At 41.1% G+C, this 22,590-nt stretch overlaps 1 protein-coding gene across 1 annotated transcript; it reads left to right on the plus strand.

Moving 5' to 3' along the window:
• Positions 1–7,170: 7,170 nt before the first annotated feature.
• Positions 7,171–8,323, plus strand: LOC147899125 (uncharacterized). The gene is made up of 2 exons (XM_087378508.1): positions 7,171–7,444; positions 7,561–8,323. Exons 1-2 carry the CDS (start codon positions 7,286–7,288, stop codon positions 8,101–8,103), a joined length of 702 nt encoding a protein of 233 aa, XP_087234634.1. The 5' UTR covers positions 7,171–7,285; the 3' UTR covers positions 8,104–8,323.
• Positions 8,324–22,590: the final 14,267 nt, after the last annotated feature.

A 22,590-nucleotide genomic window follows, 5' to 3' on the forward strand; every position in this document is an offset into this window, starting at 1 on the left:
CACCCTCGCCGCCCTGCGTTGCTGTCCCGTGCTGCAGCCCTAGCTGCTTGCACAATGCCAGAAGGGTACAAGTCCTGAGGGGGTAGAGGGAGAGGTAGGCAGGGGTAGGGAGGAAGTGAGGCTCTGATACCAGTTGAAGGTGAAGCAAAGAGGGAGAAGTACAAGAGGGAGAGGGTGAGAGAGAGAAGAGACACTCAAGATGCGGGTGTGAAGTGATGAGCCACACCACAAACTCATAGGTTTTATTAGGATTAGGTTTTCCCCCTATGACTGTCTTAAGACAGTCATAGGTGTCATATCTTTAATAAAGGGGTAGCAATGTGCCTTTACCCCAACAAAAACTCTTTGGCACGTCTAATGCCACGTCTAAACTGCGTCTGTCTGTTCTGTGGTGCACGTCTATAGGCGCATCTAAAACTGCATCTTCTCTGTGTAATAGATGCATAATTAAACGTGCATTTAGATGCATATATAGACTCGCAATTAGATGCACTTATAGATGTAGTTTTCAAAACTACTTTTAGTGCGCTTGCCTTTCTTCACATACTTTAAGCGTCGGTGCAACTTGCTTTGCTATTAATAGCCAGTTTCGAGCATCCATACTTATCTCTAGGCACCCACACTTATTTCCAGGCTTACAAAATCATCTCCAAGCACACAAGAGAAGAGGGTGAACAAGCAAGAGAAGAAAGAGAAGCAAAGGGTGAACAAGGAAGAGAAGAAAGAGAAGCAGCTTTGAAGAAGGACAAGAAGCTTCCATACCTCTATCCAAGGTAAGTCTCTTTACGGTTGATCTTCTTTGAAAGTTGCTCTCTTTGGATTCGTCCTTTGTCGTATCCAAGAAACGAATGTTTTTGGTACTAGTGTTGTGCTTTTGTGTCAGGCGCATGTCCTTTTCGAGTTTTTAGAATAGTTCATCTGTCGGAGCACGTCTATAGACACATCTGAGAGCACATCTAAAAGCACATCTAAGAGCACATCTATAGACGTGTCTACTTTGTTTTTAGAAACAGATAGCTGTGTCTATAGATGCACTGTTATACCCGAAGATAGATGTGCTTTGTTATTTTTCCCTAACCTGCCCTTCCCTTCCCTTCCCTTCCCTTCCCTTCCCTTTCCTTTCCTTTCTCTTTCCTCTTCCCCTTCCCTTTCCACTTCCACTTCCAAGAAAAGGATTTCATATTGAATGATGGAAATAAGTGATTGCATGAATGAAGAAAGGGATTGCATGAATGATGGAAAGGGATTGCATGATTGAAGAAGGGGATTGCATGAATGATGGAAAGGGAAAGCATGATTAAAAAAAGGGATTGCACTCTATATTTTCCTCTCTTTTTCCTTCTCTCTTTTATCCTCTTTTTCCTTCTCTTTTTGTCTCTCTTTTTCTCTCTTATCTCCTCACTTTTTCTCTCTTTCTTTTCCTATATTTGCCTCTCTTTCCTTCTCTCTTTTATCCTCTCTTTCCCTCTCTTTTCGTGGTAATTTTTCTCTCTTATCTCCTCTCTTTTTTTATCCTCTCCTTTCTCCTCTCTTTTATCCCCACTTTTTCTCTCTTTTTCTCCTCTTTCTCTCCTTTCTCCTCTCTTTTATCCCCACTTTTTCTCTCTTTTTCTCCTCTCTTTTCCTGTCCTTTCTCCTCTCTTTTATCCCCACTTTTTCTCTCTTTTTCTCCTCTCTTTTCCTCTCCTTTCTCCTCTCTTTTCCTCTCTTTTCTACTCTCTTTCCTTCTCTCTTTTTCTCTCTTTTTCTCTTCTCAACTCATCAATAATCTTATTTTTTTCTTTTTTCCAGTTCATCATGTGGCCAGGAAGCTCTTCAAGCTCACCTGATCTTCGGGAGGCCATCTTTCGGGAGTTATATAACCTTTTGGGGCACCCTCCCAGTCTTGGGGAGTTATACGGCTACATGACGGGTACTCTAAACACCCCCTAGGAGTCAGCACTACAGACTCCAAACCACCCCGACCCCACACCAGCTGAGATTACCCCAGCGGAGTCAACACAGCCCACCAAGGGGCCCGCCCCACACCACTAACAAGCGTGAGTGGAAGAAAGCAATGAAGTCAGCGAGGGAGGAACCCAGTCTGCAGCACGTGGAGGCACGAAGGATCCAAATGGAGCAATATGGAAGCGTGCTTTTTGAAGCAAGGGATGTTGAATCATGGGAGGCCCAATTTGTAAGTATCGATCTTAAATTATATTGTTTATGTAGTTTATTAGGAGGTGGTTTCTTTGTACTAACCCCTCCGCAAATTGTGTCATCTTGCAGCTTGATATCGTGGGCAGGTACCCTACTCCTATCGAGACAGCCTACCACCACCACCATCGCAAAGGAGATACATGGAAGCACTTCTATAATGATGGGTCGATTACTAAGGAGTAGTATATCCAGGCTACTGGAGCGCCCCCCGAGGTATTTGAAAGTAATTAAATAATGTCAATATTATAAGTAAAGATTTGATTTTTCATACATTGATATATGTTGTCCCTTGTTTATAGGCCCCTACACAAGAAGACGAGGAAGAAGGAGGCAGAGAAGGAGTGCAGAAGGGAGCGTAGAAGGGAGCGAGGACGTGGAGAACTTAGATTAGTTGTAGAAGTAGTGCTAGCTACTCTTTTTTGTACTGAAGCCACTGGCTTGGCTTTTTGCCTCTTGTATATACACTCCTCTTATTTTTGGTACTTGAAGCCACAGGACGTGGCTTAGCTTCGCGCTGTACATACAAGCACTTTTTGAGCTATGAATTTATATACACTCTTTTTATTTTTTTGGTTTTCAATTTTCTTGTGCAACGCTCTATCAATTAATGCCTTGCGAACTAAACGTTTTGGAGTTGTAATGTTTTATTTGGAATTGTAATTGTTAGCTATAGACGTGCTTGCAAGAGTGCTAATTAAAATGTGGTTGGTTGTAAGAATTGAATTACACAATGTGGAAATGGGATTCCTGTAACTACATAGCATACACAACATGCACACAATTCTGTTCAAGCACACGAAATTTAAAAAATATATGTAGTGCATCTATCATACCAGCTATAAACGCATCTATATACGTGTCTGTCTGTTCGAGGGGCGTCTATTTGCGCATCTATAAATGCATTTACAAACGCATCTATAAATGCATCTATAAATGCATTTAAGGATGCGTCTATCTATTTTTTAAAATTTCTAGCAGAGCATCTATTTACGTGTCTATATGCGCGTCTATAGGCGCATCTATTTGTTATATAGACACGCCTTTAGATGCGGATCTCTAGACGTGCAAATAGACATGCAAATAGACACACCTGTAAGTTTTTTTTTTAGTTAAGTAAACACGTCTGTGTGCACGTCTGTAGGTGGTTTGTCTTGTTGTGCTTCCTTCTTACCAAAGTTGGCTCTAGTCCCTGTCACTTGTTGAGTTTACCCTTAACTTTATCTATTACCCAATCCCACCAATCATTTAGTGAGCATCTGACGCCCAATATCAGGATTCCAAGCCGTCTAAAGATCTCTCCATCTTTATGACTTTGCATCCTTTCTCTAGGGAAGTTGGGGAGGATGGTTCCTGCCGCATATGCCTTCTTTTTCATGGTTAATTCTGGAACCTAAGGCTAGAAGAAAAACATTTAGGCATTCCAAGGCATCATTGACTGAGAGGTCATCATATCGTGTAAAGTCAAGTTGGTATCATCTGCGAATTGTTGACAAATGATTTGTCTCCCTTCTTCGACTTGAATTCCTTTCAGGGATCCACTATCAACCTTGTCCTAGATGAAGCATCTGAGTGAGTCTGCTGTAATAGCGAAGAGAAGGGGAGCTAGTGGGAAACCTTGTTTGGTAGACCTCTTTAGCGCAAAGGAAGGAGAGCTCTTGTGATGATCATTGTTATCTTCCTTGATCATTGGTCTCCTTCCTTGATGCTTCCCTTTGTTTGGCCTCCTCCCTTAACACTTTCTTTGAACTTCTATTTCTCCGATCATTCCTTTCTCTGCCTTTGCCTCTCCTTTCTATTTCTCTTTTAACAGGGTCTTTGTGTCTGATCGTTCTCAAGTGCTTAAGGTTGGGATTGTCTAGGAAAATTCACAATGGGTTATCCTTGAAACAATCTTTTAAATCGATCGAATGAATCAATTTTGGACGAGATGGTGTTTTACAGAAAGGGATGTTGTTGGATCAAAGAAAAAAGATGGCATTGAAAAGCGTACCTTTCATGGTGATTGAAAGTTATGGTGATTGCTAGAATGATGTTACATTGAAGAGGGGTTGATCAGGTGTTATGATAATGTATAGCACAACACAAATAGAATGCGGTACTGATGGAGGAACATCAAGGGGTATCTAGTTGGCCACTTTGCAAGAGAAATCATGACGAATAAGATTTTCCAAGCCATGTTGTGGTGGCCAAATGTGATCAAAGATGCACATGAATTTGCAAAGCATTGTTCGTACTGTCAAAGGGATGGTCATCCAGTGAATCCAATTATTCCATTGAAACTCTTCCAAAAATGGGGCCTTGACTTCATGGGTCCATTTAAGCCGGTAGCATAGTATATAGGGAATAAGTATGTGGTGATGGCCCCACTAACTATTCAACAAAATGGGCTAAAGCTCATGCCCTAAGGGATAATATAGTAGTCAATATACTGAAATTATTTACCGGAATATAATTACATGTTTTGGATGCCTGATTGAGTTGGTCTCGAATCAAGGGACTCATTTTATGAATGATACATTGACGCAGTTGACTGACATGAACATGGTGGTTCATTGGCTACAACATATCATATGCAAGGAAATGGAGAGGTAGAGAGTAGCAACAAGGTAATGAAGTATATTTTAAAGATGACTGTATTAGAGAACATGCAAGATTGGGATACAAAGTTGCATTCAGCCTTGTGGGCATACAGAACAACGTTTAAGTCACTACTAGAGTCTAGAATGGCACCATTTGATTGGCAGCTGTAGTACCAATAGAATTCATATAATCAAGTTTGCAAATCATAGAGCTGCTCATGCTCTCGATTTTAAACTAAAAGCTTTGAAATTGGAGTTATAGTGCAATAGTTATAGCTATTTTACTATTCTCTTCATATTCCATGCAATTAAGTTATATTAATCATATATATATTTTTGTAAATTCAATTTAGGAAAAAATTATGAATATTTCAAGTCAGAAAGAGCTCAAACATCGAGCTTGAAGATCTCAAGCCATGATTATGCATTATCACTATGTCATATGAAGAGCTCAAACATCAAACTTGAAGATCTCAAGCCCTGATTATGCATCATCACTATGTCAAACAAGTTGAGATTTCCAGGCAAATTTTTCTATTTTTCACACACACTTTGCACCGTATCATGCACCAAACATAGTGCCTATACTTTGCATTATACTATGGACAAGTGCTTGTCTTATGCCTTTGTACTGTCCACATGCAATTTGCACTGTATCATCTAACATTACAGTGTATCATTCAAAGTGGCATATGGCCATCCTTTGTATATATATTCTCACATAGATATATATAGTGGCTCGAGTTTTTCCCTTGTACTCCCCAAGGGGTTTTTCATCCATAACTAGAGGGCCTAGTTTGAGTGGGGGTGTTAGAGCTATATATAGCTTGCCCTAACTCAGCCTAGTCCTCAACTATATATATGCCTATGATCTATGAATAAAATCACTTCCTTGGGAGCAACTCTTGTGTCTGTCTCTCTCTTCTTTCTCTTCCTCTAAACACATCCTAGGATTAGTGGTATGCACCCTTCCATCCAATGTTCACAAAAAACCTACAAAGCCTCTCAATGAAATTGTAAAATCTTAAGGTGCACTTATGTATTTTTCATTTTGCAGGCTTATGAACATTTGTTTGTAAGGTTTCATAGGGATTTGACGAAATTGCCAAGTTTGTGGGTCTGCTTTTAGAAAACATGTATAATTTTAGTGCACTAAAAGATAAAATCAAGGTTTTTACTTGTACGTGTTGCAACCAGAAGGATAACTTTAGGAAAGTTTGATTTTAGACTAGTTGTAGAACTATGGTAAGGTGTGGCAAAAACTTGCATGCCTGTGTACATTGAAAGAATGATAACATGCCATGACTCCTTAAGATATTTGATGCTTTTTCATGAAAATGTATCCGCATGCTTTTAGCATCTATATTTTCATGAATGTATTAGCATCTTTATTCCTTTAAATTCATAAATCTTTCAAACCGTTTTGAAACGTGGATGAAAGTTTGTAAAGGTCATGATGACAAAGGGTAAATTTTTAATTGCTTTAGTGCTCAAATTACCTTTCTCATAAGGTAAAATCATAACATCACAATTTTGTGAGTCCTAGCTTGATCCAAAAACCTTGCAAATTTTGAGGTGTCAAGTTTCTCATTGTGGAACTAAAAATATTTTTAGGGAACACTATTTTTAGGCAAGAGTGCCTCCTCGACGAGTGGTAGGCACACCTCCACCGTAGGACGCTCACGTTCAATGAATGAGCTATGTATGGTAGCACTAACTTCAATGGCCTACTTGCACTATTTTCAATATTGATTTCCCTTTAAGAACACCTTTTGAGCCTAGTAGTAGGTACGTTTTTTTAAATCAAGATGTCTCCACAAGCAGAGGAGGTACCTTTGACCCTACTTGTTCCATTCTTGTCTATATTAAGAATTTCAGATAGCAGGCCGTGGTTGTAATATTCAGTTTTGTTTGTTTTTCTCTACGGTAGTTGTAGCAGTTTTGTTTTGGACTTTTTCATATATGGCTTATGCCCGCTACCTTCTTTATGGCTGGAATCTCCACTTTGACTGTTTGCACGTTTAGACGTCAATAACAAGGAGCGTGCCGAGAAAGATTCCAAAGACTGCCCCGTATTGTACGGCAACTGTTCACATAAATTATCGTGAAAATTGTGAACCAAACAATTTTGCTGAGAAGAACAAGCAATGTCAACTGTGCGATGCGAGTGCGATGGCATTTGACGTAGATTGAGAATTAAACAAATATCAGAGAAGTATAAACAAAGTCTCCTATGCGATAATAAGGTAGGCAACTATGAATAAGAGACTTCACCTATGCGATGCGAATGGACAGCATTTGACGTCTGTGAAGTAGCTGAAAAGTATCCCAATGTATGAGCTCGCTTATGGAAGCAGCGCAGTATAACCTGGCTGTAGGATGAGCTCCTGGCTGTAGGATGAGCTCGAGGAAACGATCGTAGACTTGTTCAGCACTCATCGTGAAAAGAGATCCTCTCTGTTTCACGGAAACAAATCTCTCTCTCTCTCTCTCTCTCTCCCTCCAAAATGGCTGCTGATCTTGATGTAGTTTTGGCTCCCGTTGGTCTCGTACTCTTTCTGGCTTATCACGTCCAGCTTGTATACAGAGTCTGGCACTTTCCCTCTACGACCATTATCGGTGTCAATCAAATAACTCGCATCCTATGGGTCCGCACGATGATGGCGGTGAGTGAACGATTTTTTTCGAACTGTTTGGAGAGATCTGTACAAGTTTACAATTCTGCTGAAAATCTTGATTTACTCGCCGGTGTTTCAATATCGCTGCATTTGGAACGAAACAGGACAGCTTGAGAAATGGCGTTCTCGCAGTACAGACCTTGCGGAACAATATCATGGCCTCCAGTCTTCTCGCAACGGCGGCGATCACGATCAGTTCCGTGATCGCTATCCTAATCAACAGCACGAACGACATCTACACACGGAGTTCGTCAGATCAGCTCGGAAACTCTGCTACTAGAGCATTCTGGGTGAAGCTCCTTTGCGCTCTCGTCGCCCTGCTTCTCGCTTTCGGATCACATGTCCAGTCCGTGAGGTATTACAGTCACGTGAGTTTCCTCATAAGCATACCGACAGCGCAGGGTGCGCCTGCGGGATTCTCAGAAGAATACGTATGTCGAAACATGATCAGGGGAGGCCAGTTCTGGTCGATTGGACTACGAGCTTTCTATATCTCGATTCCACTCTTCATTTGGTTATTCGGTCCCATTTCTATGTTCATATGCTGCGTTCTTATTGTCTCCTTGTTGCACTTTCTGGATACCTCGTATGATGTGCGACATAGCTGCCTTGTGGCACCAGCAGAAAACACTTCGGAGCTTGTGTAGCAGGCAAACATCCTACGTATGTATAGCAGGCAAACCACTCAGAGGATCAGGTCAACACCTCGTTGATCATTATTCTAAATAAGCCTGTGTTAATAGTTATATAAACTGTAGCCAGAGTTTCCGGTCAACGTCTCGTTGACCAGAACCCTAAATAAGCCTAGTGCATCGTGTAAAACCTTGGTGGTGCAATGATATTGCGTAACCTGTCTTCTTTATCTCATTTTTGGCTTGGTTTCTAGCGTAAAGATAATCATAACAAGATATAGAAGAGAGAGGATATTTTTAAAGGTATTGGAGATGCAAAATCTTTCTAAATGTGATTTAACCTAATGTAGAAAATTATTCTATTTGTTCTGTTTGAGAGAAACTTCACATTTGAAGGCTGAGAGGATAGGTGAAAAGTTCTTCATGTCGTGAAACAGCATGGATTTGGACAATCAAAGGGAAGTAAGTTCAATGTGAAGATACCTCATTGCACCTAAATCCAATGTTAAGGACGTGCGGAGGTATTGCTAAATTAGATCAAGAGGCTTCTAAAACTCTTTGGTTATCAATAAGGTCGTTGGTTTGCAGTGATAAGAAGGAAAGCATAGGTTTCTGGCGTGTTTAAGGAATTTGGAGACAATCAAATGATATCCAAGTGAATTTTGATCAAATTGATGTGTCCTAATGGGTTTACATAACATACTTACCATCTATAGTTTTAATGTACTTGCAATCTTATTAGGAAAGGATGGTAGAGTCCAATCAACTTGTCTTGGTATTTCAAATTCGTAATCTAGCATGTATAATGCTAACTAACAAATTTCTCGTAGGATGTTTCTTAAATTAGATGTTCAGCACAAAATTTGACAATGGTTTTAGTATTCTAGATCTTTCCTCATCATTTTAGTGCTCAAATTGTATGTTCATTGCCTTGTGCATCTTGAATCCCTCATCAACACTTTTCTCACTCTTCAATCTTCCACATTTAGGTTGTATGATTTCCTTGCTTTTGCATATATGCAAGACAATGTAGAATTGCAAAAGTTCAAAGTGGTCATTTTGATGTCCAGTGAGCCTTGTCATAAATTAATTCATTATGATCCATTAAATTAAAATTTGTTCATAAAATAGTGTTGTAGGATGTCTTGTTGCCTTTTTCACCATATTTTTTGTATTGGAGTATGAAAACTTGATATGATTCATATTGAATATTCATTCGATAGTTCTTCTTTGTTAAATAATTATTCATATATAATTAAATTAAATTAAATTACATTAATAATAATCTCTAAAACAATATTTAAAATTACATGTTAAATGAACATGTGGCAATGAATGTGACCAAAGCCAAAACTTGTTCTCATTTATTTACAGAGGTAACATTACAAGCAAAGTATATCATCTATATTGAGAAAATGATTAATCTTATCCTCTATATCAATGTAACAATCAATCTCATATTTTATATCCTTTTATATTCATAGATTTGTTTGTGCTTTGCAAAAGCGTTTCATAGACGTATTTCGACATTGCATGTCTCAATGGGACCTTTGGTTGTGTTCCAACTCCAAACAATGGGATCCACATGCTCCCACCTAGCTCACTCAAATTACTTGTGCATTGTCATTGCTTCATCTAACTATGTCAATGGATTCCCTTTTGCCTATGTGATTTAAATACTATATGATTATTTTTTGTAGTTTGTTGATGACGTGTTTAACTCTACATCTATCATTGCAATCATCATAAGGCATTACTAGGGAGCTTCAATGTCATCAAGACCTTGTCAACATAGATCCTCGAAGGGGTCACTATGTATAAACCCTCTATATCACGTGCGTTCAAGGCCTATTTGTAAAATTTCTTATCTGTAAATTTTCCTTTAATAAAATGTACCCTTTTTATATACAAATCTGTAATTTTTTTCCAAAACCATTTAAAAAACTCCCTTATGTAAATAAATTTTTGTAAAATTTAGATATTAAAGATATCCTTTTGTTGAACTCACGTTATAGGGTTACATATGATGAATGAACCCCCCCAGCATACATCCCCTGTCTCATTCTCATTATTCAACATGCAATCTCATCTTTTGTACTCACAGTAGGATTCTCAATGCAAGAGATCACTCTTTCATAATAACTAATTATTGGAAGGATCCATGACTTATATGACTTATTTACTCTTTCGTTGTTGCCCTCGTCCATCCAAGGCCTCTAAATACTTCACATGTTTCTTCGATCTAAGCACCACTAAATATGTATCATTTAAGATTCTCATGTATTAATGCAACAACTCACAACAAGACAAAGCACCCATAGACGCGCGCACAGACGCGTTTCATCAATTAAATAAAAAACTTACGGGCGCGTCTATTTGCGCGTCTATTTGCGCGTCAGGAGACCCGCGTCTAATTGCGCGTCTATATATCAGACTTACGCGCGTATAGACGCGCTCATACACGCGTAAATAGACGCGCATATAAACACTTTGATAGACGCACGTATAGACGCAAGTCGAACAGACAGACGCGAATATAAACGCATTTTTAAACGCACTGATAGACGCGCCTTTTTTTTTAAAAAAATTTTACAGAATACTGTGTATGTTGTGTATGCTATATAGTTACAAGAATCCCATATCCACATTCTGTAATTCAATTCTTACAGCCAACCGCATTTGAATTACAATTCCAAATAAAATATGACAACTCCAAAACGCAATAAAATTGAAAGCTCAAAAAGTGCTTGTATATACATATAGCACGAAGCTAAGCCACGTCATGTGGCTCCAAGTACAAAAAATAAGGAAGCTAAGCCATGTCATGTGGCTTCAAGTACAAAAAATAAGAGGAGTCTATATACAAGAGGCACGAAGCCAAGCCAATGGCTTTAAGTACAAAAAAGAATAGTAGCACTACTTCTACGACTAATCCTCGCTGCCTTCCACACTCCCTTCTGCGCTGCCTTCTGCGCTCCCTTCTGCACCTCCTTCCTCGTCTTCCTCGTCGTCTTGTGCAGGGGCGCCCTGTAAACAAGGGACAACATATATCAATGTATGAAAAATCAAATCTTTACTTATAATTTTGGCATTATTTAATTACTTTCAAATACCTGGGGGGCCTGTCCAGTAGCTCGGGTATACTGCTCCTCAGTAATCAACCCGTCATCATAGAAGTGCCTCCATGTATCTCCTCTGCGATGGTGGCAGTGGTAGGCTGTCTCCACTGGAGTAGGGTATCTGCCCACGATCTCAAGCTGCATGACCGCGATACACTCACTACAAGGCATAGGCCCTTTTCCGGAACGGAAAGAGAGATTGGAAAGGGGGAAAGAGGGAAAGAAAGAGAGAAGAAGAGGGAAAGTAAAGAGGGAAAAAGAGACATATGCTCATGCTTATGCATGAGCATATGTCTACTTCTCTTATGCTCATGCATGAGCATAAGCATGAGCATATGTCTCCTTCTCTTATGCTTATGCTTATGCATATGCATAAGCATAAGCATAAGAGAATGAGACATATGCTCATGCTTATGCTTATGATTATGTATGAGCATAAGAACATGAGCATGAAAGAGGGAAAAGACGGTGGAAAAGAGGAGAAGAGAGAAGAAGAGGGAACGGAAAGAGGGATTGGAAAGGGGGATAGAGGGAAAGAAAGAGAGAAGAAGAGGGAAAGTAAAGAGGGAAAAAGAGACATATGCTCATGCATGAGCATATGTCTCCTTCTCTTATGCTCATGCATAAGCATAAGCATGAGCATATGTCTCCTTCTCTTATGCTTATGCATAAGCATAAGCATTATGCTCATGCTTATGCGTATGCATGAGCATAAGAGAATGAGCATGAAAGAGGGAAAAGAGGGGGATAAAGAGAGGAAGAGAGAAGAAGAGGGAAAGTAAAGAGGGAAAAAGAGACATATGCTCATGCTTATGCATGAGCATATGTCTCCTTCTCTTATGCTCATGCATAAGCATAAGCATAAGCATGAGCATATGTCTCCTTTTCTTATGCTTATGCTTATGCATGAGCATAAGAGCATGAGCATGAAAGAGGGGGGGAAAGAGGAGAAGAGAGAAGAAGAGGGAAAGGAAAGAGAAATTGAAAAAGGGGAAAGAGGGAAAGAAAGAGAGAAGAAGAGGGAAAGGAAAGAGGGAAAAAGAGACATATGCTCATGCTTATGCATGAGCATATGTCTCCTTCTCTTATGCTCATGCATAAGCATAAGCATGAGCATATGTCTCCTTCTCTTATGCTCATGCATAAGAGGAGTCTTATGCATAAGCTTCTCTCTTCTCCTCTTTCCCCTCCTCTTTTCCCTCTTTCATGCTCATGCTCTTATGCTCATGCATAAGCTGCATAAGCTGAGAGCATGAGCATGAAAGAGGGAAAAGAGGAGGGGAAAGAGGAGAAGAGAGAAGAAGAGGGAAAGAAAAGAGAGATTGGAAAAGGGGAAAGAGGCAAAGAAAGAGAGAAGAAGAGGAAAAGGAAAGAGGGAAAAAGAGACATATGTCTCCTTCTTTTATGCTCATGCTTATGCTTATCCTTATGCATGAGCATAAAAGCATGAGCATGAAAGAGGGAAAAGAGGGGGGGAAAGAGGAGAAGAAGAGGGAAACGAAAGAGGAAAAAAGAGGGGGAAAGAGATTGAAAGATTGAAGGAGAAGGAGAAGGAGAAGGAGAGGAGGGAAAGAAGAGGAGAGAAGAGGGAAGAGAGGGGAAGAGAAGGTTCCTACACCCATCACTGTAGCTAGCACTTAAGGCGCTAGCTGCAAGCCAATGCAAATTAGAAAAATAACAAATGGAAAAAAGAGGAAGCACTTACTTGGAATAGTACGTCCCGCTCGGTGTTTTGTGGACTGGCCCTACAAAAGAGAAGAGTCTTCTTTCTTTCTTAAAATCTTGTTTTTTGTTTCAATCCTTTGAAATCAAGCATGAAAACTAGTAAGGAGCTTTAGCAATACAAGGAGAAGCACTCACAAAACGAAATCTCACAGAAAACCTACCTACATTGTTCAAAGAGACTCACCTCTTCAAAAACTTCCTTTCAAGAAACCAAAGAGGGAGAAGGGTGGAGGGGGAGCACAAGAGCTAAGAGAGGGGTGAGTAGTGGTGAGGAGTGGAGAATGGAGTGGGAGGTTGTCGGAAATAGGTGGGAGGAGAGATCGCTTTGCTTACAATAGAGATTAGAGAGTGCAAAAGAAAGTGCCGCGCATCGCGACGGGTTTTGGTTTAAATCCACAGCGTCGCTATATAGCGACGCTTTTCCGTCGCTATATAGCGAAGCTTTTCCGTCGCTATATAGCGACTCTTTAGTGTCGCTATATAGCGACCTTTAACATTAAAAAACTCAAACCCTAAAAGTCGCTATATAGCGACGTTTAACCCTAAAAGTCGCTATATAGCGCCTTTTAACCCTAAAAGTGGCTATATAACGACCTTTAACCCTAAGTGTCGCTATATAGCAACACTTATACCTTAAAAGTATCAATTCAAGGCACTTGATCTAAGAAGAGAGGGAAGGAGCTCATGGGTGGCTAATTTTTGGATCTTAAAAGATTTCCTTGCATTTTGTATTGTGACTTTAGAGGTGTGCAGATGGAAGGGACATGGTGGTGCACATGGTGATGGATCATCAAAAAGTCATTGCTATTTGAGTTCATTATTAATATTGCATGCGTACACGACACGAAATCTTGAGACAGGATGAGGAGGGTGGTGTGCATATACCTTCACACTACCAATGTGGATATGAAGATAGAGATCATGTGGATATGGAGATGCCACTACCAATGCCGGATCCAATTGATCCAGATGGATTTAGAGAAGAAGATGAAGATCACAATACGAGCCAAGACGAAGATGTGCATAATGACATCATATGGGAGGAAGATGGAGATCATGATATTAAGGAAGAAGATGATAATCATCAAGAATCACCCGACTTTATTGAAGAAGATGATCAAGTCTATGGTGAACGTACGATGATGATATAGAAGATCAACTCAATATAGAGTTGGAGATAGACTTGTTTGGCACACTAGACTTGGCTCAGGATGAAACCAAGTCTCAAACGTAGACATGATTATATGAGCTTCAAACTTGATGTACATGTTCTTGTACTTTTATTCTTTTAAAGGATCAAACATGTACATGCTCTCGTATTTTTATTCTCTATGAGATCAAACATGTATGAAAATTTAAAAAATTTTGTCATTGGAAAAAACTAACTTTTAAGGCCTATATGAGTAAAAAACATCTCTGAAAAACGTCGCTATAACATAGTATCTTAGTGTCGCTATATAGCGACTCTTAAAAGTCGCTATATAGCGACCTTTATAATCGTCGCTATATAGCGACTTTTGCTTAACGTCGCTATATAGCGACGCTTTACGGGACGCGCTTTTCATACCGACGATTAGTGCCCCGTCCGCGCTAAGCGTCGGTACGTAAACGTCGCAATAGGATCCGTGTGTAGTAGTGACTTTGTGGAGGGATTAGTACAAAGAAACAACCAACCTCCTAATAAACTACATAAGCAATATAATTTGAGATCGATACTTACAAATTGGGCCTCCCATGATTCAACACCCCCTGCTCCAAAATGCGCGCTCCCATACTCCTCCATCTGGATCCTCCGTGCCTCCACGTGCTGCAGACTGGGCTCCTCCCTCGCTGACTTCATTGCCTTCTTCCACTCACGCTTCTGAGCGGTGTGGGGCGGGCCCCTTGGAGGTTGACCTGCCTCAAGTCTGGCAAGCTCCACTAGTGCCTGCCTCTTAAGGGAAGATCTTTTATTGCTAAGTATCGTAACAATCTTTGACTTCCCCCATTTATCTGTGAACTGGCGATTGGGGGGGTTAGGATACCTAGAGCGAACAGTAGCGAGGGTCTCATCAGCCAACCTCTTTGGGTGGTCTTTATAGTGGATAAAGCAATCTCTGTAATTGTTAGCAATTACAGAGCGCATAAAGGCCATTATGTCCTTCCCCCGTGCATCCATCAAGATGCCTCCTGTCTGGGTGATGTCATAATAAATCGTACCATCACCCAGAGGCATGTCTAAATCATCGGAATCATCATCCTCCTCACCGCCACATGGACCAAAGCACTGTGCCATGCATCCGCCACCGCTCTCCCTGCTACTACGCCTGCCACCCTGTCGTGTCGAGCTCGTACGCTGGCCACTCGTTGCTGGGGACTGCGCGGGACTACGCTGACCACTCGTAGCTGGAGAACCGAGTCTCGACAGCTGGGGAGTACGTCGACGGCTCGCTGAGGCAGAAGGACCTCCTGAAGGCATGGGGGAAGGGGCATAAGACGGGATGGCAGAAGGGACATAAGACGGCATGGGGGAAGGGGCATAAGATGGTACGGGGGAAGGGGCATAAGACGGGGCATAAGACGGCTGTGCAGACTCCGCTGGGGTGATCTCAGGCGGTGTGGGGTGGCTCGGAGTCTGTAGTGCTGACTCCTGGGGAGTGTTAAGGGTACCCGTCATGTACCCGTATAACTCCGCAGGACTAGGAGGGTGCCCTAAAATATTATATAAATCCTTCCATATCGATTCACGCGGATCAGGTGAGCTAGAAGCACTTCCTCCCCACATGTTAAACTGGAAAAAAATAAACAAATCTATTACTTTGGGAGCTGAGAAGAAAGGGGAAAAAAAAAAGAGGCTCTGTCAGAGCGCGTCTATAGACCCATCTAATCTTCGCATCTATAAACGCGTCTAACAGAGCATTTAACAATTCAAGTAAAAGCGCGTCTAACAGTCCGTTCATCAATCCGTCTAACAGTGCGTTAAAAAGCGCGTCTATCACCGCGTCTAACAGTCCGTCCAAACATCCGTCTAACAGTGCGTCTAACAATTCGTTTAAAACTCCGTTTAACAGGGCGTCTGTGTGGGTGTCTATATATGCGTCTGTGTGTGTCTGTAACAAGCCAGACGCGCATATAGACGCGCCCTCAGACGCCTCTATACACGCGCTCCGACAGTCAAGAATACTCAAAAGTCGAAAAGGACGTTTCGCCCGACAAAAGAACGTGTCGCTCATACCTAGATGCTGCGTTTCGTGGATGCGAAAAAGTACAAAACTGGAAAGAGAAAGCAAGAACAACTTCAAAAGGACTTACTTGGAAAAAGGTATGGAAGGATCTTTCTTTTCCAAACTTGTTTCTTCTCCTTGTTCGTACTCCTCCTCTTCTTTAGGCCTAGCTTGGAAGCAAGCTGTGTAGGTACGGTCCCTTTGTCTTGAGTGAAAGCTTGGAACTGTGTATGGGAGGCTCTCTCTTAAGCTTCGAATCTATAGAACTGCTAATAAAGAAGGAAGAACGCCGCTCGCGAAGTTTAAGTAGTCAAAAGAAAAGCAAAGCGAGCGGCGCGCCGAAAAGTAGGTTTAAAAGTCGCGGGTATAGTCGCGTCTATTAGCGCGTCTATAGTCACGTCTGAATACACAGAGTAGATGCGTCTATAGTCGCGTCTATTAGCACGTCTACAGGCACGTTTAAATACATAGAGTAGACGGGCATTTAGACGCGCAGTTAGACGCGACATTAGACGTGACGATAGACGCGGCGATAGACGCAACACAGAGTTTTTAAGTTAAGCATTTGAAGAAGAGCAAATTCGGTGGGTTGTTTGTTTGTAGGATCTCTCCATCTTCAACAAGCAGCTCCAGTGAGGATGAATCCCTCCGTATCCACCATCGCGAAATGTGGTTGGAGCAAAAAATCAAATGTCTGTGTGATCGATGTCGAGGAAACATGTATCGTGCACGCAGGATTACACTCAATCATATCTCAAAGTATGGAGAATGGGATGTGACCGTAAACAGGGTAAGGATTTGTAAGTTAAGGTTGATTGAGATACCTATGGGTGTTCATATGTTTGAGTTATAATGATCCCGTTTTAATTTGATACAGGATGCAGTGCCACACCCGCACATGTTACCCTATGCCCGTCGTGAGGAGGCGAAGCGTCGGCAATATGAGGTGGGATCTTCAGGAGGGACCGTTACGGATGCATGGAGTGATGGTGATAGTAGCCCTCCACCATTACCTCATGAAGCCATGGAGGAGGAGGTGTTTGATGATATGGTGCGGGATTTATATGTCCATCAAGGGAGGGATAATAGCATGGAGCAGGATGATCTTTTTACCGCAGCATCGACTCCACTGTTTGAGGGGTGCACATTCTCTGTTCTATGTGCCTCCCTTGAGTTACTAAACTTGCAAACCATCTATGGATGGAGCAATGCAAGTTTGAATGCATTACTCAAGTAAGCTTTAAAGTCGATTTTGCAAACATGGTGAATTATGCTAGTGGGTCAATTACTCGAATGCTTTTCCTCATTTATGGTCTTCACGTGCAGGCTATTGTGTAAAATGCTTCCAAGGGAGAATAAATTACCGACCTCAAGAGATATGGCAAGGCAACATGTGACCTCTCTTGGAGGATTAGATTACAAGCGCATCCATGCATGTGTCAACGATTGCGTTTTGTTTCGTGGACTACATAAGGATGCAAGAGAGTGTCCTACTTGTGGAGAGGCAAGATATAGAGCAGATCTCAAAACCTTGGACGTGCCTCGTAAGGTATTGCGACATTTTCCCATAATCCCTCGCATCCAACATATGTTCAAGTGCAAATCTATTGCAGAGCTCATGTCATGGCATTCCTCCCATCGATCAACCGATGGCAAGTGGAGAACTCCCGCGGACTCTCCTGCGTGGAAGCATATTGAAGACACATGGCCAAGCTTCAAGGAAGAACCTAGGAGCTTGAGACTTGGATTGGGTATGGACGGTGTGAACCCATTTGGTCTCAAAAGCACGTCTTACAGTGTATGGCCAGTGCTATTGGTGAATTACAATCTTCCACCCTCTATGGCTATTAAGAAAGGACATGTCATGCTGTCCCTTCTAATTCCAGGGAAACATAAAGTCAAAAACCCTGATGTTTATTTGGAGCCTTTGATTGATGAGCTAGAGATACTTTGGAGAGGTATCGAGGTGCATGATGTGAGCAGGCCTCCCTCGTCACGAGACTTCAACTGCAAAGCAGTCTTGATGTGGACGATGCATGACTTCCCAGGCTATGGCGAGTGTTCAGGTAAGCATTGCATTTTTAAATTATGAATAGGCAAGGACGTGGCACCCTAAACCCACCTTCCACTCTTAATTGCATCTATTGTTTTAGGTCTCACTACATCGGGTTACCATGCATGTCCTGTTTGTGGTCCTTCGCTAGTTGCCTCACGGGCAGACGCATTGAATAAGGTCATCTATGAGAATCACCATCGATTTCTCCCACCTGATCATCCTAGATATGTTGCCCCTTGGAATGAAGTCCTCCCACAATCACTCACCGCGGGAGATTGGATGAGAATTTGGGACGGTTCCACGACTCCTCCACCACTTGGCATGAGCCGGTAAGGATTTGTAACTATTGGCTGGAAGTAAAGATTGGCTATATAAGTTGAAAGTGAAGATTGCACGCTAACACTTTATTTTGTTTAGATACTCCATCTTTTATCGTTTACCATATTGGTCCCACCTCAAGATCAATCACCTGCTCGATCCCATGCATATCTTCAAGAATGTGGCATCTACCATTTGGGAGCATTTGAATGGGACACGAGATTCGGCAGGCATAAGGGAGGATCTACGTACCACAGGGAGGATGCGTGAAGCTTGGCCTCAAGAGAGACCAAATGGGCGTGTTTTTTAACCTCGTGCACTGTCGATGTTATCAAAGCTAGAGATGGCGACGGTGAAGCATGCTATTACTACAATTCGTACTCCCACTGGATGCATGAGGTGTTTGAAGGGAGCCTTTACAAAGAGCAAGAAAAGAGGTGTAGAGCAATTATATGGCTTGAAATCTCATGATTGGCACAAGATGCTCCAAGTAAGTATTTTATATGCATAATATCTGTTTCCTTTCAAATTTTTGAGTGAATAGCTATAAGCAACTAATCAACCACCTCCTCGCGGGTTCAGTTCATACTACCTACTAGCATTTCACGTAGTGCATCAAAGGATGTGAAAGATTGTATTTACAAGATGGGCGAGCTTGTGAGGTATGTGAGCTCAAAGGAAATAGATCCCACCACGCTTGAGAATGCTCGAGTTATGTCAGTGGAGGCGGTTTGTTTAGTGGAGGAGACATTTCCACATTCTATTCTCACAAGCCAACTACATCTCATAGTGCATTTGGTGGATGAGATTGCTATATGTGGTACTATACATGCACGATGGTTGTTCTTCCTCGAGCGCTTCATGAAGACCTTGAAGGGCTTCGTGAGACAAAATGCAAGACCCGAAGGTAGCATGGCCGAGGGTTGGTTGGTACAAGAGTCACTTGTATATATTTCTGAGTTTCTTGTTGATGTGGATAGCTCTCTCCCACGACTATGGAGAGATGATGAAGACCTAAGGATGACCTCTATTGTGCCTCAAGGAAGAGGACGCAACAAAGTAATAGACACGGAGTTGCGTAATAGTATCAACCTCTTTTGCGTGCTTAATAGTGATGTGATGAAAAGATGGGTGACAAGATACGAGGATGCAAAGGCAAGAAGACAAGAAGAAAGGGCCCTCTTTCGTACACACCACGGATCTCGTGTGCCATACCCTCAGCGTCTAAGAGCACTTCCAAAGGATATTCATGCGGATTGGCTACTTGATGAAATGGAGAAAGTAGAGAAAGACGAGGGGATGCATATCACAATGGAAGAATGGGAGTATGCTAGGGGATGCATGAGCAAGGTCGGTATATAGAATGTTATGCATAAGTTAGGAGGTTTTTATAATTTAGATTGCTTATTTAATTGATTTTTTCTTGGTGTAGTGCACTATGTTCAATGCTATATGGTGTGAGGGCAAGCATTTTCGAACACAATGGATTGATGATAAGAGAAACACACAAGATTGCGGCGTCATTGCTAGCTTTGAGGGAGCCAATGGAGTCATGGATGATTATTGTGGCATAATCCAAGATATCATTATGCTTGACTTTCGATGCTTCTTTGTGTATGTTTTGGATGTAAAGTGGTTTGAGGACGTGGTGGAAAGAGGCCCTAATGCAACAATCAAACGCCATGCAAGTGGCTTTGTAACTATTGACTCCACAAAGTTTTGGCAAAGTAGGACGGACACACTAATACTACCGCAACAATGTGAACAGGTACTATGCACACACATAAAAATACTCGCTTTTAAATATTTGATGCAAGAAAAGTAACATGATTGTATTTGTGTTTGAATTAGGTTGTCTATCAACCAATGGTGGATAATAATAGGTGGTGGCATGTCATACCTATTATGCCACGTTCCAAAGTGATGTATAGTACATTTACTAATATGGAGCGTATGGAGGATGATCATGGCCATGGACGTGATGATGACCGTGATACAAGAGAGGAGGATGATCATGAGATAGGAGATATAGATATTGAGGCCGGCATTACCCGTGAGGACGAGCCTACCATTGGAGATCTTGATTTCGATGAGCACATGAGTGGCACAAGTAGTAGTGGGTTGAATGTATTTGTAGATCTAAACACTTGTTTGGATTTTGAAGTAGATAGTTTGGCAAGGGTTGATCTCATTGAGGATGAGATTGAACCGTAGCCCCACAATTGATATTGGCAAAACTATTTTACATATTGTCTCATTCTCCTCATTTCCCTTAATTCTTGTATATGTGGGCTTGCAAAAAATTATGTGCTTTGGTAATCATGGGCAATGTTTGGAAAGCAATGATGTACACCAAAATCTCACTTTCTGTATTCTCTGGAGCGCGTCTAACAACGCGTCTGAATGTGCGTCTGATTCTCAGTGTAAACGCGCAAATAAATGCGCAAATACACGCGCAAATAGACGCGCTAATAAACGGGATGTTAGACGGGCCCGTATTTTCTCAGGTCTAACGCACAAATAAACGAAACGTGGTGATTGACGCGCAAATAGGCGAGCATTTAGCCGTGCTAATAGACGCGCCCGTAATTTCTCTACTAGAGCAACGACTATAGACATGCCCGTTATTTTGTGCGTCTACCAAGCGCGTCTATAGTTGCTTTGTGTTGTTGTGACTTTTGGTGGCCCTACCAGAGTATTGGCTTACCACCTCCATCAAGTTATCATACCTCTATATATACATCCATCCATTGACCCAATTACTTTGGATGGATCATATGTTCTTTGGAGGGGGAGCGGGGTCACTCATGAATATGTAAGTAGCGACACATGGGTTCAATAGAAAGATTTTTAAAGTCCCTTTTTACATATATAAGGGTACCATTTAAAGGGGGTATTCCAAGTTTGAATAGAAAAAGGGGGTGATTTATTCATGCAAGTTCAAATAAGATAGAAAGGCACAAGAACACAACACATCCATAGACGTGCTCGATAGATGCACAGAATAGCGGGCGTGCCTATAAGCATTGCTAAATTTAATGAAAATATGAGCATGTCCATTAGCACGATTATCAACGTGTCTGTTAGTGCACTTATACATGCGTTTAATAGCGCATCTACAATGTATAATAGATGCACTTATTAACACGCAATCGAGTTTGAAATTGTATTGCAGGGTGATAAATGTGCATCGCGGCTTTCCAAACATTTCCCACAATTACCAAAGAACATAATTTAATAAAAATATCAATGCTATGCACTTGTCACACATGATAATATGCTTTTTACCAAAGGCACTTATAGAAAAATTAAGTGGGGTGAGGAGAATGAGACAATATATAAAATAGTTTTGCCAATATGTTATAAGAAATTCAGATGATACAATGATATGCTATGGCTCCATCTTATCATCAATGAGATCAACCCTTGCCAAACTCAATGTAATCATATAATAATAGCTATAATTGCTATTATACCTCTTTGGTTCAATACAAAACTTGGGTCTTATGGCATCATGTCTTTTTTCTTTTTATCAAAAGTTTTAAAAATTTTGTGCATATTGCGAGTGACAATGTTATTTTCATGAAATATTTAAGTCTCCTTTCATGGATTTATATATTCATCACGTCAAGGAAAAACGTCAAGGAAAAATATTAAAAATAATTAAATTAACAAATAACTTAGATATAGCTAGAATTTCTAATATAGGATTATTTCAAATTCTTGCATGTTGGTGCAAAAGTATAGATTGAAAAAACAATATTTTTATGTGAATATGATAGTGCCACAAAGTGAACTTTTTATTTGGGAAGAATATTTTCAGAAAGTAAAATTTTGATTTGGAAAGGATATTTTCACAAAGTAAAGTTTTCATTTGGGAAGGATTTTTGGGCTTCGTCCAAAAACAACAGAAAAAGTCCAAAATTAATGAAATAGGTGTTGGACATGTTACGTTATCCCTTCTAATTCGAGGGATACATAAAGTAAAAAGCGTGGATCGGCAGCCTTTGATTGATGAGCTCGAGATACTTTGGAGAGGTATCAAGGTGCATGACATGAGCAGGCCTCCCTGGTCAGGAGA

This window comes from Dipteris shenzhenensis, chromosome 8 (genome assembly GCF_047967505.1).
Source record: "Dipteris shenzhenensis isolate YYH24624 ecotype China chromosome 8, Dip_SZ_1.0, whole genome shotgun sequence".
NCBI lineage: Eukaryota > Viridiplantae > Streptophyta > Polypodiopsida > Gleicheniales > Dipteridaceae > Dipteris > Dipteris shenzhenensis.